The sequence below is a fragment of the Heliconius melpomene genome, chromosome 1, assembly GCF_056956725.1.
Source record: "Heliconius melpomene rosina isolate 202511_hmr_F chromosome 1, ASM5695672v1, whole genome shotgun sequence".
Classification (NCBI taxonomy): Eukaryota; Metazoa; Arthropoda; class Insecta; order Lepidoptera; family Nymphalidae; genus Heliconius; species Heliconius melpomene.
The window spans coordinates 1,773,335-1,800,782 of NC_140389.1; the positions used below are offsets into that span (position 1 = coordinate 1,773,335).

General features: G+C 30.3%; 4 protein-coding genes across 8 annotated transcripts; 2 read left to right on the top strand and 2 right to left on the bottom strand.

The window, feature by feature from the left end:
• Positions 1–595: 595 nt before the first annotated feature.
• Positions 596–15,676, bottom strand: GCS2alpha (glucosidase 2 subunit alpha). Of its 2 annotated transcripts, none has more exons than XM_085195844.1 (20): positions 15,483–15,676; positions 15,151–15,379; positions 14,025–14,152; positions 11,951–12,167; positions 9,935–10,046; positions 9,538–9,682; positions 9,083–9,220; positions 8,340–8,448; positions 7,639–7,778; positions 7,178–7,365; positions 6,435–6,577; positions 6,102–6,199; positions 5,511–5,633; positions 4,716–4,881; positions 4,172–4,308; positions 3,878–3,990; positions 3,207–3,364; positions 2,817–2,930; positions 2,289–2,398; positions 596–1,693 (listed from the first exon to the last, which is right to left on the bottom strand). In XM_085195844.1, exons 2-20 carry the CDS (start codon positions 15,376–15,378, stop codon positions 1,480–1,482), a joined length of 2,781 nt encoding a protein of 926 aa, XP_085051970.1. In that variant the 5' UTR covers position 15,379; positions 15,483–15,676; the 3' UTR covers positions 596–1,479. The 2 variants fall into 2 exon arrangements, with proteins under 2 accessions (XP_085051970.1, XP_085051978.1); XM_085195852.1 differs by having other exon boundaries at positions 12,002–12,167; positions 15,483–15,663.
• Positions 15,677–16,043: 367 nt separating this feature from the next.
• On the top strand, positions 16,044–17,648 carry LOC146540903 (uncharacterized). The gene is made up of 4 exons (XM_085195879.1): positions 16,044–16,471; positions 16,567–16,659; positions 17,014–17,089; positions 17,311–17,648. Exons 1-4 carry the CDS (start codon positions 16,109–16,111, stop codon positions 17,619–17,621), a joined length of 843 nt encoding a protein of 280 aa, XP_085052005.1. The 5' UTR covers positions 16,044–16,108; the 3' UTR covers positions 17,622–17,648.
• Positions 17,649–18,622: 974 nt separating this feature from the next.
• On the top strand, positions 18,623–22,670 carry LOC146540904 (uncharacterized). Of its 4 annotated transcripts, none has more exons than XM_085185973.1 (4): positions 18,623–19,299; positions 19,388–19,655; positions 20,063–20,137; positions 21,899–22,670. In XM_085185973.1, the coding sequence occupies exons 1-4, from the start codon at positions 19,024–19,026 to the stop codon at positions 21,961–21,963; spliced, it is 684 nt and encodes a 227-aa protein (XP_085042099.1). In that variant the 5' UTR covers positions 18,623–19,023; the 3' UTR covers positions 21,964–22,670. The 4 variants fall into 4 exon arrangements, 2 of the variants coding, with proteins under 2 accessions (XP_085042099.1, XP_085042917.1); XR_014878122.1 differs by having other exon boundaries at positions 18,626–19,299; positions 20,063–20,228; XR_014878096.1 differs by having other exon boundaries at positions 18,627–19,299; positions 20,063–20,526.
• LOC146540905 (uncharacterized) lies at positions 20,858–27,371 on the bottom strand. Its single transcript, XM_085188703.1, has 4 exons — positions 26,987–27,371; positions 26,403–26,512; positions 25,391–25,881; positions 20,858–25,163 (listed from the first exon to the last, which is right to left on the bottom strand). The coding sequence occupies exons 1-4, from the start codon at positions 27,225–27,227 to the stop codon at positions 23,051–23,053; spliced, it is 2,955 nt and encodes a 984-aa protein (XP_085044829.1). The 5' UTR covers positions 27,228–27,371; the 3' UTR covers positions 20,858–23,050.
• Between the last annotated feature and the right edge of the window lie 77 nt (positions 27,372–27,448).

Here is a 27,448-nt window from a genome sequence, read left to right on the forward strand (position 1 = left end):
ATAAAAGCACTTTTGAATCGTTGAATGTACATGTCAACAAAAAGCTACCACCGGTTCGGAAGGCAGTTCTGCTGAGAAGAGCCGGCAAGAAACTCAACAGTTGCTCTTTTCTTTTACTAAATACTGAAAAGTACAATTTTCAAAATAGTTTCGATATTTTGATTTATTCCTGGTTTAAAAGAAAAAAAACAGCATTACATTCATCTGTAGGTAAAAAAAATATATACAACTGTTTTTTGTCCCACACTGTATCCTTCTTATAGCAAGATAAGCACAAAGAACCTAAGAACCTGGTGTTAAGACACTCCATTTCTATTAAAACACTTCAGTTTCCCATTTTCCGCCAATTTCTTGCGCAAGGGAAAAAAAAACAATAAAATAAATGGTTAGGTATAAATTATAGCTAAAATAAAAAATGGCCATAATTTATCAAATTTCTTCTACAAGTGCTTTATACGTGATTGTGTTTTAAACTAGTCTGTTAAATCTACAAAAGCTAGGTTATATATTGTTGAACAGTGCCTGAAACAAATAAGTTATATTTACATCGGTGTTGCTTTATTACAATACATAGGGGATAATAAAATGGCGTATGTATTAAAAATTGTATTTTATTTATCACAATATGTAATAAAAGTTAACAATTCAGGAGTAAAATACTTTGATTTAAACTGTTATCCTGCTTAAATACTGTGACATTGAATAATAATGAATTCTTTTCAATATTTCTTAATAATATTAAGAAAAAGTTATAAAAGAATTGAATTAAAAAAGTCAAATTAATAAAATGAAATTAAAATTTCATGTCACAGTAAATAAAACGAATCAACTTGATCGTTTCATTAACGATATTTATTGCTGATGCAAAACGGTATTTAAAGAGTAAACAAATTTAAATTACAAATAGAAAATATACAGATCAAAAATTTAATAAGTCCTGAACACTGGTAATAAAATTATGACCACAGATTAAAACAATTCCTTACAATCAATATATAAATGTACTTTGAAAATCTGAAGAACGTGTGACGTAGTAATGAGTTTTCTTTTAATAATTTAATTTTATTAATATTTGAAATGCTATAAATTTTACTTTCCCTACATATTTTGACTGAATGGAGTTAAACTTTGGCCACAAATCATTAAAAATATACGATTCTTTTTAATTAATTATTGATTTAAGTGACTTCAATTACTGTATATTATTAATATATATTTCAAAAATAATTGAAGCAACAGCATAATACGTAGAGAGAGTATTTGACGAGTACATATAATATATATTTACTTATCTATTACATGTAAATGAAATATTTCACTTACAATAAAGTGACTATTATACTATATAAATAATAATTATAATTCATAGTCTAGGAGAGATGGATGATTTTACTATAAAAGTTTTTATATAAATAAAAAATTATGATATTTTACTACAGAATTCCCACACAACGTTTAATTACAATATATTCTCTATTACTAATATGTAAACAGTATTTCCCATGGACTGGCCATCATGGCGGCAGGTTTCCTTACAACAAGTACGTCGTTGCCTCTATGTAGGGTCATTTGTAAGGGTGTGATTTTACCACCTTGGCTTAATTTAGCAGACTTCGGGGGCGTTTTTATACCGGCTATGACTATTCTTTCCACCCACGAACGTGTGGGATAAGATGCGTTGTCGTGGATGAAACTGAAAAATAATAAAAAATACGACATTTTTTAAGTCTTATCAGCGGCTTCGCCAGCGTTGTCAAATGAAAATAAAAAACAAAATACTGCAAAAAGAACAAAGGAAGATTTTATTGCTTCACGCATTCCGCACATAACAGAATAAGCTGAGGGTACAGTGTTGTAACCCTCTGTTCCCTATACACCGCTCAATTTTCGAGACATTGCTTGTTGTGTGGCAGAGCTCGACTCTGTGCTTTGACTTGTTACCAGAGCCATAAAATAAAAAAAATACTTTATTCTCCCGTGTGGAAATTGAACCGACAACTGTTACCTTTACGATATAATTTTTAAATATACTTTAATATTATTCTTTTTCCTACTAATATTATAAATGTGAAAGTTTGTGATGGTCGATGTTTATTTCACTTTCATGCAAAAAAACTACTGAATAGACTTAGATGACACTTTAGTAATATAACATATACATCAGAATAACACATAGGCTACAATTTATGTAAATATTTTATATAATTTGGCAAATATATAGTAATAAGTTTAGGCAGACGAAGCTGCGTGTGGGTCGATAGTAATGTTATATACAATAAAATACTTACGTATATTTAAGTGCATTGGGCTCATACGACATCTTGGCGTAGATATGTTTGTTTGACTTATAATCGTATGTTTCACCATCGTCTATGTATAGGGAACCTTCTGCATTACTCTGAAAAATAACAATAAAGTTTAAAAGACTATTTTTTTATATTTTATTAAAAAGCTGTCAAGTTTAAATTAAATTGATCATGTCAAATTATTTTTATTAAACAAAGAAACAATTAAAAAAGAGCCTCTTCGCGCATTGCTTTTTGGCTAAAGTGGAAATCTAGTGTTAAGACACGTCATTCCCCAAATTTTGAGATCTTGCATATTGAGTTGTGGAAATGTTTTCGTTTCAATGTGGAAACACATGTGTTTTTATACATACGCTTCCACGATTGGGGATCAATCTGCAACCATCACATTACCTCGTATGGTGGCTTTACAATTTAAAAATTAGTCTTAATTAAACTATACACAATTACATACATTAATATGAGAGTTTTTTTAAAATTAATATATCATAAGTAATTCAAATAACTCACATTGTCATCTAAGGCCACGACGAGCGTGTAAGGGTCATTAACCATTAGAGCTGAAGAACGACGAACTCGCTCTTTACGCGGTACTATGGTACCGCCGCGTTGGTATACTGGAATCTAAAAACAAAATATATTATATATAGCAGGGCAGGAAAGCTTAATGTAAAAACAATCTGTTCTCCGCTTTACACTCGAATTCTAAACAGTACATTTTAAGTAAAGAGTTGCCTTGTTACAAATTAATTAGTTTATAATGAAAATAAAAATAATAATTTTTCTATTCACTTTTATTCCTCAGGGTGTTGATTCAATCCATCCATAAGGAAAAATTCAGCCACAAATTACTGTAATCTACATCATGATTAAAATAAAAAGTAAGTAAATAAAATATACCTTAGCAATATTAACATCAACATTCATATATCCATTAGCCTGGTACGCTTGGTAGGAATCTACATCGTACCAGATGGTATGGGATTCTCTTCCCGGGAGGTATACTTTGACGCTTGACACGCCTGCTTCTAACACTGGGCGGATTAGCAACTTGTCACCTGTTCAAGATGGATTTGATATTATAGATTATTATTTAATTTCCTCGTAATAAATATTAAAAAGAAACAAATTAGAACAATATTTCTTTCTTCATAATTTTCTTACAATCTTAGAGACATCGTATGTTTAGGGAACCGAACTTAACGCCACACTTTGTCTTTTTACCAGAATGAGGACATGAAAGAAATGGCTGCACCAAGTTGAAATTGAACGCAACCATCGTGTTTGCAGTCAGATGTATATGTATACAAGGTAATGGTGCCAAATATTTAACACATATTTATTTATGCAATATTGCGTCAAAAGTCACGTCCATATTAAACATTATAACTATTTTTAATTCATAGCAGAATCGATTGTATTTTTTAATTATTTTTCAAAATATATAAATTATTTTCCTAAAGTGGACTTCAACTGACAACAGTTACTATATATCCAAAGATATTTGATATACGAAATAATTAATTCTTTATTTGGAAATATATGGAAAAATTATATTAAAAAATGATTACCAAGTAAATAGCTATTATCAATAGTGAAAGTTTCTTCCTCATTGGGGAATTCTTGGAACAGAGGTCTGGTAACGGGGAGACCATCTTGCGAGTGTTCGTAGAATAATGTGTACCTAAAAAAACGATGCGGCTTTAGTAATATAATACTGTAAAGTTATGGTTTGTATTTCTATCGTTGGTTTCTGTCTCTATGTATAAAAAATAGTGAACAATGTGTCATGGAGTAGTAAAGCATATCACAGTAGTGAAGTGTGTCACAGAGTAGTGTAGCGTTTCACAGAGTAGCGTACTTACCAGAAGTCCAGCAGCGCATACCGGCGGCGCACGGCGTCGCGAATGCGCGCGGTGGTGCTCGCGTCGTAGAGCCACGGCTCGCGGCGCTTCGTCTCTATGTGTGAGTGTGCGCGGAAGAATGCTTGGTACGCGCCCGCCTGTATAAAAAAATATCATTTAAATATTAATATGTTATAGATAACTATCGCACCATATAGATGGTATTGTAAAGCACTTGAATATTTTTAGTGTTTATAAAAAAGGAAATAACCAAGTTAAACATTGGCTTTAATTTTTGTATGGTATTTTTTCAGAACAACATAAACTATTATTTTTAAGAAAAAACATAAAAATTTTGAGCGTAATGGAATTTATATCCGCGCCTCTTGGGAACCTTTTCAACCGTTTTGCATTGGAGGTAATGATTGCTTCACATCTAGATCAAGACTGCCGACGCTACATTCCCTACCTACCACCGCCATTACAATGACAATGATTGTATGTGGCGCAGTGGGCACAAACTTGCAACTGTAACCACGTAAAGCTAAAAAAACAGGTCACGCACCTGATACCACCTGGTCATCATTTCAGCTTCAGGATACTTGAAGAAACCACCAACGTCTGATCCACAGAAGCTAATACCGGCGGCGGCTAAGGATATACACATCGGCACTGATGCCTGTAGGAAACCCCATTCCGCTGCATTATCACCTGTCCACACTGCTGCGTAACTGAAAGAAACATTTACGTAACTTAACGCCGCGAATACTGTAGCGATTATACTGGAGGATGGTCAATTAAAAAGCATAAGGACCCTATGGATGACAGTGGACGAGGCGAAAGAGGTAAGAAACGACCTTATATCGTTTAGCACTCTAAACTATCTGGTTAAAAAAATGCCGCCCTTGTCAACTACAGTGGTAAATAAAAAAATATATAAATATAATCGTTCCCCCGAGTAAAAATCGAACCCACGACCACAGTCAGACACCATTGCGCCACAAAGACCACAAGATCAAATGAAATGCAACATATTAAACACATTTTTTTAATTTCCCACGTATTTACTAGACAATGAAAGTAATATATTAAATAAAATTATTGTGAAAAGATATGTAAAAGTCCAGTGACTAAAAACAAAAGATTAAGAAAACTTTAAATAATCTCTTAAAAATAGTCTAAAGATGAGAACATCACACATACACGCACATAAAACTTCATTTAAATAGTAAATAAAAAAAAATATTGAATTTAATATAAAGCCTCAAAGAAGTGTAGTTACGAAAGGTCTTAGTTTCGTTATAAAATATCTTGGTTTATTTAGACACACACAAACACGCACACATACATACTCACTCACCGTTGTGTACCAGAGAACGCAGATCTCGTTAGTATGAAAGGCCTATATTTGCCATTGGCCCTTGAGAGCATTCCCTCGTGTGTACCTCTAATGTGCCATAGACCATATTCATTGTGTACATGTCTGGAATAAGAAAAAGGAATATGAAATTACTTATTACTATATCCTATTCATTTTGGCATGAGCCAAATGTAAACAAAGACATACTGTTTCTTAAACTTTTATGTTGGTTGGTCGGTAAAAATGGCGAATATAATCTGACACATTTTAATGAAAATTATATTTTAACTAAAATGCGTCTCAAATTTGAAAACAATTCGGCTTTTGGGCGTTAATTCTGACCTATAAAATAACCATTTATTTGATTTTTTACCTTTTATCTCATACCTTCGTGAATAGGTTATAACGACCCACACACGGCTTCATCCATTTGACATTTTTTCGTAAGTTCACAAATGTCATGGTGTTATAATATTCACAATTATAATCAATTAAATTGTTAAAATTAAAATATTTGCCTTATTTAAAAGCATAACAATTTATACTTTTTAATATAAAAAAAGTTTTTTTTTTAAATAGGCTATATATTACCTATGTTCCCAATAAGAAGCGAGGCCATCTTGTCCATCCTGAGGGGGTTTATAATGACGACAGTCTTTCGGCATTGTTATTTCCGGCCCATTAAATACCTGTATTTAATAGAAAAATACAGATAAAATATATACAGATGAGGAGAATATAATGGCAATTGGTTTTAATTGACCATTTAAAAAAAAATTAAAAGCAATAAATAACAAGTTATTAAATAATGTAAACATTATAAATAGAATGTGTGTCTTAATGGGAACAGAATGACTTAACACTTCCCAGGTTCCCTCTGCGTACCTTATAGCATAAAAGTAAAGCAAAATATATGATACTCACACTAGGTTCATTCATATCATTCCATATGTGAACATCTTTGCTTGTTCCAGGAAAATTATCAAAGCTGTATCTCTCTGCATAATATTTAGTGACAGCTGGATTAAAAAAGTCCAAATATGAGGACGACCCGGGCCAACACCAACCTTTAAAAAAAAGAAAAAATAGTTGAAAGAATAGAAGACTCACAACTTTCACTAGTTGGAGAGGCACTATAAGAAGAAAAATTAAGCATAAGGAATCTAAAAAAATATCTCGCTCAATCTATTATTTTAAATATAGGTCTGTAAAGTCAATATGGACACGCAAATGTATTTAACACCGATAAATATTTATTTATAGAAATCAATTTCACAATATATTTAAAAATAGGAAGAAATAATATAGACCGTACACGATATGTACGTCACTAATATGTACGTAGTCACACGCTGTCCCACTGCGCTATGCGGTATATGTAGTACATATACTGTAAACAACGGTTGTGAGTTCAATTCCCACTCAGGGGAATGATTCTAATGATATTGAAATTATTTACATATTCTCACTCTGATAAACGTTGACGTCGCGTCGTTGTCATCGACGAAAGCGTTGAATTTTGCAACTCAACACATAAATATTTTGAAAATTGGGGCAACCCTGCTATGTTTAAATTTTAATACAATTTGTAAAAATAAATAATTTTATCTTAATGTGTTAAAATATTTTAAAAACATAAAAAATATTGACTACATTTGTTTAGATACCTTCATAATCTTTCCCATCTTTATCCTTGACATACAATCCTTGTTCAGTAGCATCTTCGTGCAAGAAGTAACCTGCCTCTCTTTTGATATGGGGATCGATAATAACCACCAATTTACGTCCTTTGGCGGTCAAGTTGGCCACCATTTCGGATGGGTGTGCAAATTTCTCGGCATCCCACGTGAAATATCTGTTGAGTTAAAAAAGAGTAAGTTAAATACATATATTAAACTAAACGATTTTAAGTTTATTATAAAACAATTTTTATTATAAGTAATTGGCGCATACGATTTACTCCAATATCACAGCTCTGTTAAATTATGATAACTTTTTTAATTTAACTAACACATATAGATATACTTATAATGCATATAAATATAAATATTTACTTAGAATACCAATCGCTTATATTTAGTATTTCAAACATGTAAACATTGTAAAAATATAAAAAAATATCACAAACTTCTTCTGATTAGTATATTCTATGTCCAGCCACAGCACGTCGGCGGGTATGTCGTGCGTGTCGAACCCCTCGTCGACGGCGCGCACGTCGGCCTCGTCCACGTAGTTCCAACGACATTGATGATATGAGAGAGAGAAACGCTGGTAAAGGAAATTAAAGAGATTATTTTTTTAGCTTTTCAACGGCATTGGTAGGTGGTATGAGAGAGAGAAATTTAGAAAAATATAAAAAAAGGATTTTTCACGCTGATATCCTCGGCTGACCTTCGAAAACACAGTATCGTAGATACTGGAGGAAGGTCTGGTAAAAAGCATGTGGAGCCCACGGAGGGCATGTATGAACGGTGGACGAGGCGAAAGAGGTATGCAGTGACCGTAGCGTTTGGTGCTCCGTTCTCAGTGACTACCCCGCTAGGGATATAGCGTGAAGCTAAGTTAGGTTATCCCCTCATATAGTAGGGTCCGATCCGGAGGGATCAGAGAATCGGATTCGTCTAATTCGCATATTTCCTATTATAGTCGTGGAGGCGCAGTGACACTAGCGTGTGACTGTAAGCGCAGCGGTTGTGAGTTCGAGGCCCACTGGGGAATTAAATATTTGATAGAAAATGGAAAGTGGACAACAAAGTGTCTTAAAGCAAAGTTTCCTCTGCCACATTGTTACAGGCTGGATACAGATTTACGCTAAAAAATATATCATACCGGTGGTAATGGTGCTGTTCCAGTTAAAGCAGTATATTGACGGAATACATCCTTAGGTTTGTTGCCCATCAACACAAATATATCTATTATGCCGGATTCACTCATAAATCTGTAAAAAAAAGTCATTTAATAAGCAATAATTAAACACTGTCTAAGCAAATAACTAGAAAAGAGCTGAAAATATGCAAATCATTGAACATATTATTTTCTTGAATTATGTCTAAGGACACCCTCAATTAAGTAATTCCAAATAAAAAAAAATACTTAATCATAATCGGTTCATCCCTTTAGGAGCTACGATGCTAAAGAAAGGCGTACAGGTACATACACAGACACGTCGAATTTATAACATTCCGAAATTCCGTTTTCGAGAGAACCGAGAGTATGTATCTTGTGTATGAGTTCATACTTAATAGAGCTTTTTTATTAAAAACTATTTTTAATTTTTAGAGAATTATATTAATTAAGCTTAATCTTACATAAAAAAAAACTGTTTTATGCCTTATAAAAATTTACTTGAAGTAGTTTTAATAATATTCATTTATATATTCTTTATTACTATGTATACAGTAGAGCTTGCGCCATGCTAACGAAAAAATACCGTACGTAAAAATTAAGGAACATATAAAAAAACGTAATACTTTATATTTTACTGTGTGTTCAATTTATGGTGCCTCCTCTATTATTTATTTTTATTATAATTTTTTTGGAAATATTTTTTTATTTGTATTATTACTCCTTACCTAGCATCAACCCGTTTCTTTTGTCCACCAGTGACCAAGTTAACAAGGGAAGAGACCACTGTGCCATCGGCGTAGTTAACGACATCCACCCAAGTTTCAGCTGAATTGTGCCAAAACACACCTGCACTGCGTTTGGCACTGTAATTAAAAATAATAATTTATTAATAAAGAGATTATAAATGAATGTATTAAAAAATAATTTAAAAAAAAAACAAATTTAGCACTTAATCAAGTATTCTTTTTTAGGTTTTATAATATTTAGGGGAAAATAAATTCCCAACTCATTGGCAATTTTTCTTTATTCTCACACACTTTCCGCATTTGGAATAAAGCTATACAGTAATACGACTAACACAAATACACTAGAATAATGTAAATATTTTGTATTATTTAGCTATAATATAACAAGTTTAAGTTTTAAAAATATTAAAAAAAAAACATTTTTAATTACCTACCTATGAGAATACAACACTGGTACTGCACCATAAATGGCCATACGACTGTCCAATTCGTATTCAAAAACATCCAAATTGTACAACCTGTAGGGTTCGCCCGATGTTGTTGTTTTTAAATAGAAATTGTCGGTGTGTTCCGGTATACCTATTAAATAATGTTATTGTTATAGTTTATTACATAGAGTAGATTGCTATTATTACTATTTTTTGCAATTTCACATCGAACTTCTAATTCATCATTGTATTATACTAAAACCGCAATTACGAGAAGACTAAAATAATGTCAAATAACAAGTGTATTATAATGAAAATAAAAATCCTGATTGCATAAACAGACACAAAAAAATATAAAAACGTAAAAAGTAAAAAAATATACAAAAATTGTAAATCCACATACCATAAACATGATCGGCATCTGGGAAGGACACGTCCAAGGAAATAGCTTCATTCCCTCTGGGCTTGCTGTCCATATGAGATTTAAAGTTTTCACTCCATGTGCCTTCTTCTTCCTAAAATAATTGTATATATTTTATTTATATGGAAATTTAATATCAAACATACGATTATCTTATATGATTTTATTAGATGTATGTAAAAAGTGCATTTTTATTTATGTACAGTCATTAAACATTTTTTTAAAATGTATTTTTTGAGAAATATTGATCTTTTGAAACCAGTCGTAGCGCGGGCACACAAACGTGACTGTAAACTCCGCAGGTTGTGGGTTCGCTTTCCACTTTTCTTCTACTGGGTATTGAGGCAAAGCACGGCGTTGAATTCCGCCACTCAACAAACAATGACTCCAGAATTCGGCGAAAAATGGTCAGCGGAGTGTATTAACACTATGCACCCTCCGCCTACCGTGCTACATACGAAATAAAAGAAAGCTTAAGATGAAAATATGTCGTCCACAAGAAGAGCAAGGGCATGTTATGAAAGGTTTGTTATGGATATTACGAGATATTACGCATAAATGATAACAGCGAATGTGTGCCGACCTCACGTATGCTATTAAATAAACATAAACAAACTATTATTGTTCATAAACAATAAATAATTAGTATTTAATATAACATTATACATTTATTAATTATTAAATAATAATATTTTAAATATCTTTAAAAAAAAAATGAGATTGATTGAGGTCATCATGGCACAGGGGCACAAGTAGGCGATTGTAAACACTACAGTTGTGGATTCGATTCGCACAAAGCAAAGCGTGGCAACTGACATTTAGTTTCGCCAACTATCATTGGTTGGGATAGGAAAAAACTTGCCACCCATTCTCAAAATGGACGATGGCCTTATCCTAAATTTGAGTATCAATTCATCTTTCCATTATTGAAATTAAATAAAATATACAAATAATTCGTTTTAGCGTAAATAAAATCACAGTTATATTAAAATATTAAAAAAACATTTCTATTTATTATAATTTTATATATAGGAAAACGGAAGAAATAACTTATATTAACTTTATACATTATAGTAAACTACTCGAGATAAACGGTATACTCTATCAGTCACGTATAGAGATTAATGAGAGATCGATGACTCTGGGTCACGAGTACGTATATTATTATTTATGTATTAAACTTTTGACATTATCGACGTTGAGTTAAGCAACTGACCAAGTAATGGTTCGAAAAATCGACTGAAAGAAAATAAAAAAAAGAAGAAAGAAGTAACAGAATATAAAGGGTCAATTTTTCCCAACTGACAACCAGTGAATACAACTATAAATTATAAATAACATAAATAAGTAAGACTTTAATATTATAACTTCGATTTATTGTAACCATCGAATAAAGTTAAAACACTTTAAGTGACGCCTCAATACGTCACGTTTCACATGTACCTTTATTTAAATGATTGTTTAATAAATTTTCCACTAATACATTTAGGAATACAACAACAACAACTATTTGTCACATTGTTATTCCTATATTGTATTGTATACTTAGGTATAAAACGTGATGTTAAACTACTTAAACGTTATACCAATAAGCTAATGACTTGGCCTATTATCGAAAACATAGTCCAAAATAAATAAAGAAAAAAATATACATAATTTAAGCTAGCCATAAAAACTAGTGATAAGACACTCTATTATCGAATTTCACAAATTATAGTAAGTTGAATAAAAAATGGTAATTAGTAGTCATTGGGTATAATAGAGCCCAATGACAAGCCATTACATACTTCATATGCATAGAAAAAATAAATTAAAACTAAACAGTTTTGACGTAGTACCATTTAAAATTCAGGCATATTTCCATTTAAATTCATTATATATCCTTAAAAGATTTTCTTTTATAAAAAACAAACATTTCAACATATCACAACAAATAACCCAAAAAATATACTTTTATTCACAAGAATAGGCAAAAACAAAACAAATAGCAACACTCACAATTTCCACCACATTTGCGTCATCATCATCACCAATTTTCTCCCTTCTTACCCTCAAAGGTTCCACAAACAACTGGTTATTATCATTTAGTATTACTGAAGTTTCCCCGTTAAGGTCAACAAACTCTAATTTTAATGGTTCCGCTGTTATAACCACTTTATGACCTTGGGTGTTGATTAAAGTTATTTTTCCATTTTCATTTGATACTAGTTTTAATCTGTGAACAAAAATATTATTTAAGACGGGGAAGAGATTAGTACTTAAAAAAGAGGTTAACGCGTAGGTACTAGCGCGGTGGTGGAGGGAACCTCGTGTTAAGACGCTCCATTCCCATTACCACCTAATTTTCGAGGTATTGCGTGTTGAGTGGTGAAACTCCACACAGAGCTTCCACCGATTTGGAATCGAACCCACAACTATTTATAGTGCCTCCAGGCCTAAGACGTATATGTCATGTTTACAATAACGAAGTTAAATAAAATCAAATAAATAAAACAGCTTTACGCTGTATCCAGCACAAAGCAAGGTAGGCACAAGGAACCCCTCGAATTCTGGAGGTATTGCGTGTTAGCGTCGCGTTACTTGAGCCGCTGCGCCATGACGGCCTCAATAATAAATATATAAACAAAGAAGTTATAAAGATATGTATGTTTTGTTCGCATATTACGAATTGGATAGCCATTGTACCACTTTGTTTTTCACCTTTTAGGTGGAGGTGTCTACACTTGGCCTTGTGTTGCTTTGCAGACCAAAGGAAAGCAAATCATTTTAATATAAACAATCCTCAACTCATTTTGGTTTAAGACCAAAATCATTATGTATAAAGTAAACTTTAGTTCGATTTGTAAAACATGTAATGAAAGAAGAATTGGTATGAACAAATAAATTTATACTTTGTATAGAGCATTTGGAAAATAACTGTTTAAAGTTTTTGTATTAAGCTTATTAGTCATTATGATCAAGGCCAGTCTTGGCGTAGAGGCACAAGCGTGCGACTGTAAAGGCGACAGGTTTTGGGTTCAATTCCCACTTGAGGAAATTAAACATTTAATATTTTCAAAGCACAGCGTTGATAACCGCAACTACAATGAAATATTTGAGAGTTATTGTGATAAAATTAAACACAAAGAAAACAAGATCTCAGTCCCTAGCCTATATGAGGTATCCACATACAATATATCAAGTCAATATATATTTCTGTATTAGGATTTGTAATAAGTCATTACCATAATCTACATCCTGTGTTATTAGAACAAAAGACTTCATGACTATTTTGTTGTTGTATGAAACTAAGGAAAATATGTATAGTATAAATATTGTAACCATTGTGTATATTTATAGAAAGCAGAATACACAATTTAAACTTATTTTTATTCCTTTCTCATCTCTAGAAAGCTAAAGTATGAAAAACTAATAGTTAAGACACTTGCCACACATTTATAAGGCAATTAATGAATAATAAATGTAATCATTGGTTTACATCTACAAGGGATGAACCTACAACCTTTGTGTTTACAGTCAGAGAAATCCCAACTGTGTTGATAGCACTATTAATTATTATTTATAACTGTACATATTAAGATGTAGTGTAGTTTTTTGTGGTTATATAATCCACATTATGTTTTTATTATTTTAATTAGTCTTCTTGTAATATTGCCTAGGATCTACAAATATATTATATGACCTTCACACACACATACTAATGTCCTTCTTCCTTCTTCCTTATTAACATGAAAAGAAGTTTTATTAATATGTTCTATGAAATAAAATTATTTATTATAAACTAGAAAAAGTCATTTTAGAGTAATTCTTGATTATATACAGTTATTAAAATATATATATTTATCAACTTTATAACCTAAGTAATTAAGTTAACTTCCTGCTATTGATATGTAAGGAGTAATGTAAAGGTATAAGAGATTTTGATGTTATAACAGAGTGTCTTAACATATCACTCCCAATAGGACATGTCTGTTCCTCACTTTCTTAAACACACACACAGCATTTCAAAAAGTGTAACTCAATGCTGTCTCATTTTCAGAGTTTTTATATTATAATTATTATATTTACTCACCCATCCTCCTTTGGTTCCCCATTCAAAGCCAGTTGTGTCCTATATCTAGGATACAGAGGATCAGCTTCATCTATCTCCACACGGAATGTACCATCGGCTATGGCAGATAGCCTTAGTGCATAGTGCCACTGTAGAATTTATAAACATTTCATATATGTCCATTGTGGCACAGTGGATGAATGTATACACAACACTGTTCAATTCTCTCTTAGAGGAATAAATAAATAAATCAGCTATATGCTATATCCCCACATACAGAGCAGGTTTGGTAGGGGGAACCTAGTGTTAAGACATAACTTAATAGTTTCTTGCTCTGATAATAACAGTGGGGAATGATGTGTTAAACATATTTATAAATCAATATCAACTCTGAGATTGCTCTAAAGATTGATCTCTAAGGTGAGAGGGGTTTATAAATACGGGCTTAGGTCTATGTCTAAAAATATATATTAAAAGTCTAGATATAGATCATTTCATCATTTTTTTGGTAAATGTGTCTAGAAAGACAAACTTTGATTGTATCCTATAAAATCTCAATTACAGAAAATATGCTATTGATGAACCAAATGAGCTATATAGAAAGGTATTTTACAGTTAATATAAAACAAAAAATAATGTCAAGTAGTTATCTTGGTTTATTCTGTTTTTTTGTGATTTATTTTTAAATAAGAGATGAAACTGAATATGTTTATTATTTGCTTAATACACTAAGAAACAAAATATAATAATAATTTTTTTGTAAAAAACAATAACTGAAATATTGCATGAATTTATTATGCATGAATTTTGATTTAATGAGTTTTAGTGTTATAAGATGTATGATAGGCCAAGTGGGCAAAGTTCCAATTTAGTTATATTGGTTCCAATATTAGACCTACTTGTCCGAGTAATAAATATTAGCAGCAGCATATATAAATTAAAAATTAACTTATAATTATCGTAAGTATGCCCACAAAAATTAATAAACAATAAGAATAAACAACCAACATTATATACATCTCACTAACCAAAAATGTTCAATCATTTTCATTTTGTAATTTAAACTGGAAAATCCAACAAAAATTATATTATGTTACCATTAAACTTATGAATATGTATAGGTTTTTAAAAAGCATAATATTCTTACCAATATATTTTTCTTTTCCCCATCGCTATCAACTGTGACCACTTCCGCGGAAAGAGAATTTCCGTGTACAATAACACTATCAATGTTAAGAGAATACTGAGATTTTTCTGGTTTTAACGGCCTCAGCCGCTTACAGAAGCCAGACTGCTCACAAGTCTTAAAATTGTTTCTATCAACGGTCAAACAACCGTTAATTGTGAGGAACAGAAGAAGACCTAATGCCTTCATCCTAGAACAAAGTTATATTTCTTTTATAAAATTCAACAAGTCTCAAAATTTACACAAAGGCCGGTCTTCAAGACGATAATATTACACGAAATATTATTCCATACCTGACCACTATGAGTAATTTTCTTGCAACCAAAAGTTGTGAGATAACAATAATTTTATTCTGCTACAAAAGCATTGCTTCAAAGGGACGAATTATTAGAAATAATCGCTTTAGAACAGACTAAACGCACGCCTGCGTTACGTGGAGAAATTTCGTTTGACAATTTTCATATCACAAAAAAATAAGGTAATGTTACTATATTAAATAATAAGGAATAACAAGCAACAATAAACGAAAATTACCATATTTCCCTCGTCACATTATATTTTCTTTTTATATTATATATCTTTAAGTCAATGTATTTTATCATTGAGTACTCTTAAATATGATGTATAAATTTTAGAAACTACACAAAACATATTAATGAAAATAGATAATAATTATTGTCGGGGTGATAACTGATAACCAATAGCTGGTAAGGTACAATAAATATACTGTTCATAAAAAATAGTTAGACAGTGATCTTTCGATTTCCACATTTCCTTCTTTCTTCTATTTTTATACTTTCGATTAAGCTTACTAGTTAAAACTAAAATATATAACAACTATGAAATAATATTTAAAAATTAATGACATTTGACATATCTCAATGTCAAATAAAGTTATAAGAATTGTCGAAATTCAGAAATGTTATTGCCGGTTACCGCACTTTTACCTAAAGTCACCGAATCTCTTATCTGTAAGCTTAGACAAAATCGGCTATATTCCTTAATAAAAATGTCTAAAGGAGCTAAGTGGGAAGAGGAAAAAGCTAAAATTTTATCACTACCATTAGAAGAAAAAAGGAAATTATATAAAGCGAGTGATTACTTAACTATTAATGAAGTTGACTCTTGGAGTTTATACTATTCAAAAAATGAAGGTGTAAAAGATAAGAAACATACAAATGAAGATCTCACAGAATTTCGCAAAATAAAAATAGATTCTGATAAGAATACAGAGTTAGTGAAGAAAGTCTCTATTTTCAAAGGCGATATTACTAAGTTGGAGGTAAGTTGTTAGGACATTATTTATTACTTTATTTTAAATGTTGATTGGTTTATAAAACTATATTATTTTATAAAATGTTTACCTAAATTCTAAAGATTGATGCCATAGTGAATGCAGCGAATTCAATGTTAAAAGCTGGAGGTGGGGTTGATGGAGCAATTCATCGGGCAGCAGGATCGTTACTTCAAGTGAGTACACACATTACTCTTTATAATATAAAGGCCACTTATCAAGAAGGATTTTAGCCTATATTACATTCATCATTTCAATATAACCAAATATAATATTGGTCACAGGGGAGGTCTCATACTTAGAATGTGTTGTGTGATATATACTACACTGAGCCACATCATCAAATGTAAATAATTGCTTAATTAAATAGTAAATAATTAAGCAATTAGTAAATAATTAAGCAATTATTTACATTTGATGATGTGGCTGAATCCACACACAAATGCTAGTAATGTAAAAAGTGAAATAAGTTTCTCATTTAAAAACATAATCTAAAAATGTTATGTTAATTCTTTTTTGTTTTTATTTAGGCGGAATGTAATACTCTTGGAGGTTGTCGAACAGGAGAAGCAAAGATAACAGGAGGCTTTAACTTGCCGGCTAAATGTAAATATTTTATATTTTAAATTTTCATATATACATATATATTTGGTAGTGTCACACTGGTACCACATATGTGGTAATATTCCCCAATTGGAGGAATGAACAGTTTGGAAAATGTGTTGCTAAAAGATTGGTGTGCGAGCTGATTATCTATTGTGATAATTTCTCTCTGCCTATAAAAATAAAAGTTGAACATAGAATTAATCCTTTTTTTTTTATTTTAGATGTAATTCACACAGTTGGACCTCAAAATGGATCTGCACCAAATCTAGAATCTTGCTATGAAAAAAGCTTAGAGCTTGTAACACAACAGGAATTGGAATCAGTAGCATTCCCATGTATTTCCACTGGGATTTACGGTTTTCCAAATCGTTTAGCTGCCCACATTGCTTTACGTGCAGCAAGAAAATATCTAGAAGACAACAATAAAGTGAATAAAATCATATTTTGCACTTTCATGCCAATTGATGTGGATATTTATGAAACATTGATGCAAATGTATTTTCCAATTCATGAGAAGAATTATTATGATTAGTTTATTTTAATATATTGTTTTTTTATACAGAGTGTTATTGTCATCACTACTTTAAATGAAACCAAAATTTCAACTACTCTTAAAAAACCTACTACAATTAAAACAAAAGATATTTTGCCAAAAATGAACAAATTTCAAACAAAATACGACAATGTCGACGAACATAAATCTATAAAAGGGATACCGATACCGCCACACACGTTCGTTCGTTCGTTCGCGAAAACGTACGTACGTAACGTAAACGTAGTACTTAGTTATTGGCGGCAAAGTTGTTTAACCTTTAGTAATATTTTTGTTGAAGTAAGTGTTCGTTATTGGTATCTATTCGTAACTGCGTCACATGTACTACAGTATGAGCAAAAATCGTAAAATTAAAAAAAAACCTACATCTAAATTGTTGAAGTATTTTATTTTTTTACGTATGGGTATATTATACGTATATTTTTCCCTATATGCTGCTCCCGTATAAAGAGCGCAGACACTTCCACCCTACATATTTGTATCCTCAATCCCAGAGTTAAGTACAATAACAAAATAGCGTACATTTATACAATCAATTATATTACAAAACATTGATCTGAATGTACAATCTTTGTATTAAAAAATATTTCTTTGTATGTTGTATGAAGGGCAAGGGTTGATAAAATACATATCAACATTTCCTTTAGTTCATGTAAAAATTATGTATTAAATGTAAATATTTTGGAAGTTATTTTAAAATTATAGAATACTAGCGACACTATCGCGGATTCGAATGCTTCGACTTTTATATAAATAAATTATTAGGAATCCGTTGAGACGTATTTATAAAAAAGTGAAACAAGCCGTTCATTCTCACAAACTTTCACATTTATAATATTAGTAAGACTAATTAAGAAAATATATTTATGTAGCACTTCAAGTATTAGTATTAGTCGTTTTTACAAAAACTGAGTCATTTAGAAACTCCTCTTATAAACTAAGACCTAAACTAAGACCTAAACCTAAATAAGGTTTTAGGTCTAGAAAAAAAGTGAAAATTTAATATAGAAAAATATTAAAACCCCTTTCAAGGCAACGTAAACAGTAGAAATTCATATAGGAATGAAGATATTATTTTAATGCAATATAATAAGTCTGTGGTAATTATTTGACATATATTGTCAAGACAAAGACTGACAGTTCTTTAGATTCTGGTTTGCAAATATTTTTACGTTTTGCAATACATTTGTGTATTACTTACTTCAAAAGTTAAAAGATATTATTTTTAATACTTTCATACATACAATTATTCTTAAATTATGTGTCCTAATGGTCGGCTAAAGTCATAAATTCAAAGTAGGACTTTCTACTAACATTGTAAATCACTTCCTTATTTACGTCTAAATAAATATCAACACTGGTTCTTGTCAAATATATTGAAATGTCCACAACAAGTGCTTTAGAAAGTAATGAAGATCTGGAAAATATTCCTTTGGTCAGAATGGCCGACGTACAACCAGAGAGGACTTCTGATATGTATTTAGGAGGTATTAAGAAATTAGACAGCTGCGATGTTGACGATGACTATATTTGTAACGACGAAGAAAACTCAAATATTGGCAGTATGGTTTCTATTCAACCGGAAGATGTAACAACTGTAGAGGATGATACACAAACTATGATACCAGAAACTTTCCAACAAAAACAAGTGCCCTTGGTATGTTATAAATGAATGTTTAATTCATATATAATTTGTTTAGATCTATAAGATATTTATTTATTTTTGATAATATATAAATTTTTAGACTATCATTGTACAAAAGACACAAGCCAAACAATATCCTGATAGTTGGCCCACTTTAGAAATATTACCTGGTGGAGTTATTAAAAATGCTGATAAATATGAAGACAATGGTCCAAATTTATGTTCAAATGAAGGTGATAATGACAATGACAAGATGTATGCTTGTGCAAAATGTCCACAAAAGTTTAAATTTTTATTCTGTTTAGTAAAACATGTTAAATGGCATGAAGATCAAAAGAAACGAGAGAAAATATCAGAGTTCAAAATAAGTAAGCTTTTATTTTCTTTAATAATATATTATCATCCATTTATATAATAGATACAGTTGTGGTACAGTAAGACAGAGCTTGACTGCAAAATGCAATAGCTTGGAGGATAAATTACTGTCATTTCAATTATTTCTTTGTATAATAAAATGTGACATTAAGTCCTAATAACACACAATATCTTAATTTTGTACACATAATGAAATTGAAGAGATTGATGTGTTTTAAATTAAAATATTTAAAAACACTCTTTGCCTGCCCTATTATGAAATTTAAAAAATATATGTATATTTTTTTAATATAGTTTGACTTAAAAAGAAGTTATTAGCTTTATAAAATATTTTTTTTTCTCTAATATGAACAATTAATACTAAGGAATCATTAATCTGATAAATTGTGTATTTTTTCAGGTCTTCCTCAAAAAAAGAAGTTCATATGCTTAAACACAAATAAAAAGAAAGTTATTTCCAAACTAAAGATAAAATGTAAGGTACCAAAGAAATCATAGCTTAGTTGAGCATTCTTTATATGCTTTTTCTAGACAAGTTCCAAGTTCAAGTAATATTATTGAAAAGTGTAAGCCCCTTGTATTATAAAAACTTTATAAATATTCTTTCTGAAAGAAAAATCTATTTGGAATTTTCTAATATACAACCAAATTGAGGCCATTGAAGTTTGGTGGGACAGTGTCTGTTTTAAACATGGTGGTTGATTATGAGTATGATCCCTGCTCGGGGGAAATGAATTATTTTCAATTCCCTACACTAACAAGACAAAGATAGACAGAAAGTGGAGAAGGCAGTGGTCACTAGATATAAAACCTAGTGAAAAAGTACTGCCTTATCCACTGCTCATGCTACATGCACAATAAAGTGTAAGTAGAAAAAAAGCTAAATTGAGAAATGTGTCAAAAATTATACAAAAATTGTATTATATATAAAATAATATATTACATTTACTATATCATTTTTTTGTAATTTGTTGCTTAACTTCAGTTGTATATTTACATTTATAAAATTTTAACCAATATTTGTTCATTCATGGAATGAAAATTAAAACATTTAGAAATTTTAAACTTAGTTAAATAGTTTGTAGTGAAATTTTGATATTGTTATGTTAAATTTTTTATTGTAAATTTTATATGAGTGTTGTGTTTGTAAAGCATAAATTATATTATTGGTTTTATATATAGATAATAAAAAAACTTTTATTTTTCCTTTAATTTATTTTAAAACAAAAAAAAAAGGATAACACAGAATGGTATTACTTTATATCTCAATTTTTTCCAAAACTTGAAATTTGTACATAAATTATATCTACTCAGCCTAAGAATAGTAACCAATTTTTGTAAGAAATGATTAAAAATAAGTGTAGTTTGCTTAGGTTTTTTATATTTTATAAAATGTTATTATATAATCTTCTTTTTATAATATCTATGAAAAATGTATTAGCATCCTTTTATAGCATAAAGTCCAATGATATAAGAAAAAACAAATATGTACTGAATACATTTTTCATATATGGGGCCATTCTTATGTTATGTCAAACATTAAAGGCGGCGGACAACGAAATATACTATAATTTGTGATATCATATTTGAGAATATTGAACTAAGTACTTAAATAAATAAGAAAGTATCAAACTTTCTTCAAAGTTAACTTATGTTTTAATTTAATAATTACAAGTTTAATATAAAATATGTGATGTTACAATAGCTCATAAATATAACAAGGATAGGTGCAGGGCAGTGAGGTCAAAAATAATTAAATTTGTATGACATAATTCAAGGACGTCCCCAAAATATAAAAATGTAATGTGATGTCTATGTATCATTGCGCTACTATTATAATTGGATTTCATATCAGATATTTTTTCTGTTAATGAAAAATACGCCTCTTGCGGTTGGCACAGAGTTTGACTATAAACAAAGGTTGTGGATTAGATTTCCACTCTGGGAAATATAGCGCATGAAGCTAAAAAAACCATAAGAAATGTCAATAAACATTTGGCTTTGGCCTTCTCTTTCTATTTCTTGACTGTGTCTTACTTAGTTTTTTTGTATATATTTTTTAATTTTAGTTCTATTAGCTTACAAACCAAAAAAAATAAAATAAAGAATATTAATTAAATATACAAATCGTAATCATGAAACAAATATAGACAAAGGATACTTCAAAGTATTTGTATATTTTGTAAGTTTTGGAATTTCGTTTTTTTTAAAAAATCATTGTAAACTTTTTTAACAGATAAGAGCACAACGACATGTCCTGCAACTCTACGCGCAATGTCTCGAAAATTGGGCACAAAGTGAGGAACGGAGTATGTTAAAAGTAAGTTCCCTCGGCATACCCTTCTATGTGCTACAAAAGACACATCCATATTTGTTTTATAATTACGGGTATTTAATATATTTTCGTTGATTTTGTGTAGATTTATTATTGTAAGACAAAAATTGTGATTATAGTAGAAAATAAAGAAGTTGGTTTTTGTTAAACGGAATGGTCGGATGGGTTAATTAACTGCACCCAGAGACACCAAATAGCGTGCAAACGTATTTTAATATATCTAATATGTTGTAGATTTTACTTAATACATATTTAAAGTTGTCTTCAAATATAAATGGAGAACTTATTTTTTTGTTTTGGTAATTTTTTTTTAATAATAGTTATAGTCTGTAATATTTTCTCATTCTCATTGTATAAAGTCGACATTCTATATAAAAGTATATATAACTAAAGGTATCACATGCAATACCGCTGCGCTTTTTTATTATGGGCAAATTGTTTCCTTCTCTAATAACAACTTACAAAGTTATAAATAACTTAAGCATAGTCAACATTACTCAGTTTTTACCTTATTAACAGTAAATTTCAAGATTTTTAGCCATATCATATAACATAATGTAAAAGTTTATAAGAGTGATCTGTCCTAGAAGGGCAAATCAGTCCTCTGTAACATAAGACCCGCTACAAATGTTAGTCAATTACAAATAAAATAAATTTATTCTTTGTTGTAAAATGTTTTATTTCATTTATTAACATTCTTTTTTAAATAAATAGATAAATAAAATACTTCATATAAATGATTATAGCGTTATAATGAACGTTTTAATGTTGCATAATTAATAACAATTATTCTATATGTTTCTAAAAAGCAAGTTTCATACAACTAAAATTTAAATCACTTTTGTACACCTAACTACAGTATGTACTTATAGCAGTGTATGCGGATAAAGTATTGATTGGCGAAATTTAAGGCCATTCTCCTGCCAGAGCTGGAAAACATAACTTCGACTGGAAATCGAACCCACAACCGTCGCGTTTACAGTCAGATGTTATGTTGTCCTGCTAATGCCACATTGTCCTCAAGTTAAACATATATTTTATTGTAACTAAGAATTATCCTATCAGTCTTCGCAAACGATTTAACTCTTCCTTCTTTATTGTTAACTTTTCTTTATCTAACTCTTGTGTAATTTCATCCACATTATTAACATACTGATTGCTTGTCATTTTATTTTCCAATTTGGATAGGTTTTCCTCCATTTTTATAATTTTCTTTCGTAATTTATCTTTAGAACTTGATATTGTGTGTTCAATGTCGCTAGTTACTTCTATACTTATTTCTGTGTCCTTATCAACTATAGCATTCAATACTTTTTTATTTGTATCTTCATTTATTTTAATATCGCCACTTTTGGATAAATTTTTAATGATTGTTTGGTTATTTTCTAAATCGTTTAATAGATTTTCGTTTTTACTTCTTACATATATGGCTGGTTTAATTTTATTGGACATGTTGTAGAAACCTTTTATTTCACGTATTAGATAGATAGTGTCTAATAATTTATCAATTTGCTTTTCTAGCGTTTCATTTTTCCAATTTTCAAAATTATTGCTTCGAGGGAAGTCGTAGTAAATATTGTTATTATCATTAAAATTATGTATAATATTAGTTTCAAATGAAGGTATTTTTGGTATCACTTCGTCTGTAACGTAAATCATGAAAGGAGCCAAACATCTAAGGGCTGTGTGTAAAACTGCTGACAATGTATGCGCATGGGCATATCCGACTTTAAAATTGTCACTATCGAAACCAGTTTTAGTAGTTTCTAAGTAAATATCACAAAACTCGTTGTAAATGTGAGTTTTTAACGATTTAGTCGCCAAATGAAAATCGTACGTTTCCATTGAATGATTAACAGTATCTATCAGATTGGATAATCTGCTTAGTATCCACTTATCAAAATGAGTCAAATCTTCGATAGTTATTTCTTCATTAGTCTGTTTTAATTTCGCAAATGATAACTGCATGTACTTAATACTTTGCCATATTTTATTGCAAAATAGTTTGTTAGCGTGACACTGATGAATATCGAAATTAACGAAATGTGATTTAATATCTTGCGATAAAAGTGTGAAGCGTAGCGCATCCACACCACATTGTGGAATACCTTTAGTATTCGAAAAATTAGATTTATAATACGCCAAGGCTCTGTTTAACTCTTCAGTATTAAGTATACCATCTTTTTTCATATTTACAGCCTTAGTTTTAAGGTCTTCCATAGAAATTCCGTTTATAACGTCGATAGGATCTATAACATTGCCTCTACTTTTGGACATTTTGGCACCTTTGGTGTCGCATATGACACCATGTAATAACACATTATTGAATGGCAATTTGTCTGTCAATTCCAAACCCAAAAGAACCATTCTATGCACCCAAAAACCTAAAATATCGTGGCCTGTCACCATTACATTCAGTGGATAGAATTTTTTATAATCATTAGTTACTTCAGGCCAGCCTAAAGTCGCGAACGGATAAAGTCCTGAAGAAAACCAAGTATCTAGAACATCTGTATCTCTTTCTGCGATTACTTCTATTGGTAAGCATTTTAGAAATTTAGAAGCCTCTATTTTAGCTGTTTCCTCATCGAACGATGCTGTCCAAACGACATATTCTTGGTAGCGACATTTATAAGCAGGTATTTGATGGCCCCACCACAGTTGCCTTGAAATACACCAATCTCGATTATCTTCTGTCCAATTTATCCAATTTTTTATAAACTTTTCTGATTTTAGGTCTAATTTTTTGTCTAAAACTGCTTTTTTTGCTCTTTCGTTCAACTTACTACACGATATAAACCATTGTTCCTTGGGAATATACTCTATAACGTCACCAGTTCGACTACACACAGGCAAAGTCATTTGGTGAGCATTAATTGATTTCAAAAGACCTAGATCATCCAAATCAATTAGCAATTTCTCTCGACACTCATATTTTTTCATATTATCAAATTTACCTGAATTTTGTATGACACCATTTTCATTAACTATTTGCAATAATGGTAAATTATACTGGTGTGCTATTTCATAATCTATTTTACTGTGGGCTGGAGTTATTTTCACTACGCCTGTACCAAATTTCATGTCTACGAATTTATCGAATATTATCGGAATAGTAATGTTTCTGAATGGATGAATAACTTTCTTACCTTTTAAATGTTTGTACCTGAAAGAAAAAATATTTTAAAACAAAATAAGAACATAACTTTAACTTATTATCTTAGTTCAATATACATACTGTCAATATTCAGAACTGTTTTCAAACTTTTTTCCACATAATGTCAATATATAAAAGTTGAAATAGTATAGTAATAATATCATAAAAATATTATTATTTATTTAAAAAATGTATCTTATAAATATGAATTATATCATAAATTAAATTTAAACTACCTTTCATCATCAGGATGTACAGCAACCGCGGTATCACCTAACATAGTTTCAGGCATTGTCGTTGATATGACAATTTCTTCATCACTATCATCTATTTTATATGCAAAATGATATAAAAGTCCAAATTTAATAGGTTTCTCATATCCTGGCACATCTAAATCGGTTGGGCCATTTATTGTTATATTATTGACTTCAATATCTGATACTGTCGATTTTAACATATTACACCAATTAACTAATGCTTTTTTTCTATAAATTAAACCTTTTTTGAATAAATTAATAAATGCAGTATTCACAGCATATGTATATTTTTTGTCCATTGTAAATATTTCTCGGGACCAATCTAGAGTATAACCTAGAAGTCTTAATTGTTTGCAAATATTTTTCCCGTGTTTTTCCCTCCATTTCCATACTTCTTCATAAAATTTATCTCTGCCTATGTCATGACGGTTCACATTTGTGGTTGATTTTAAGTATTTTTCTACAACACCCTGTTAATAAAATATTATTATTGAATTATATTGTTTAAAATAGTTTTTTTTGATTTTACCTGAACTTATAATATTTTATTTATTAAAATTAGGGATTTAAATGTCATTAAAGTAAATGTTCCTATTTTTTAATATTTTCAACTCCTCATTGTTAAAGCAACTGTCATAGGTCTCATGACAGTTGCTTTAACTGTAACGGTCTCAACTGTCTCTGCAATCATAGAAAAAATGTGCTACCAACAATGACAGACAGATGGCGGGAAAACAGTGTGTTAACACTAGGCTAATCGCTCAGCTTATCATGCTGTAGGCATGAGAAATAGCAACACACAAAACAAAGATAACAAAGCATAATTTTTTTGTCTCACTGAACAAATGAAGACATTGGGTACTGACGATATTTTTAGATAAATTGTAATTAGCTTAGACTATGTTTTCTAAGCACCTATATATGTCATACATTATTGACCTATAGAAAAAACAAAAGTTAATTTTATGGAAATAAACAATGTAAATAATACCTGAGTAGCTATTCCAGCATGATCAGTTCCAGGCAACCACATAACATTTAAACCCATTGACCTCCCCCTTCTTGCAATTACATCTTGTATTGTACAAGACAAGGCATGTCCTGTAAAAAATATAAATATTATGCTATATTTATTTATGAATTATTATTAGTATATTTTTTTATTTATTATATTTTGGACATAGTGTTTGGCGCTCCATTCTCTCCGACTATCCTGCTTGGGATATAGTGTGTAGCTATTTTAAGTTTATTATATTTTGGCAAAAGTATACATTTGATGCTGACAGCTTCATATTGTAATTTATATAAAGCAATTATATAAAGCTATATATAAAAAACAGCTGCCAGTGTTAAGAAACTCTGTTCATCATTCTACGCCTAATAATCGAGACACTGTGCATGGTTACAGAGCAAGAAAATGAAAATAATTTCTTCCCCCGAGTGGAATCAAACCCACACCCCTCGCGTTTACAATTAGAGGCTATGCCAATGCGCCATCATGAATTAAATAGAAAATAATACTAATATATCAAATTTTAAGTTACAAAAAATTTATCAATAAAATATAAAACTAACCTAAATGTAACTTTCCAGTTACATTTGGAGGTGGTAATACGAGGCTGAAAGTCGGTTTCCCACTTTTATCATCTGCTTTAAAAATTTGATCTGTCTCCCATTTTTTATATTTATGTTTCTCTACAATTTCTGGCCTATATGCGATAGCTGGTAAGTTTTCCTTAGGAATTATTCGTGTAGTAGTTGAAATTAATCTTTTATAACATTGACTTTTACAATAACTATTGGTGTTTCGTATCATTATTAAAAAGTTAAATTATTTTATAAGGTTCATATATTTTAAATCACAATATTTATTTAATACAACAATATTTTAAATATAAAAACATTAAACAACATATATTTTGAATAGAAGTTGACATACGCTTTAAAGTTGCCATCAAGGAACATATACTAGGTAGCCATTGTCTAAAATGTTTTGCCTTTAATAAGATCATTTATTTTATTTTTAATTAAACTAAT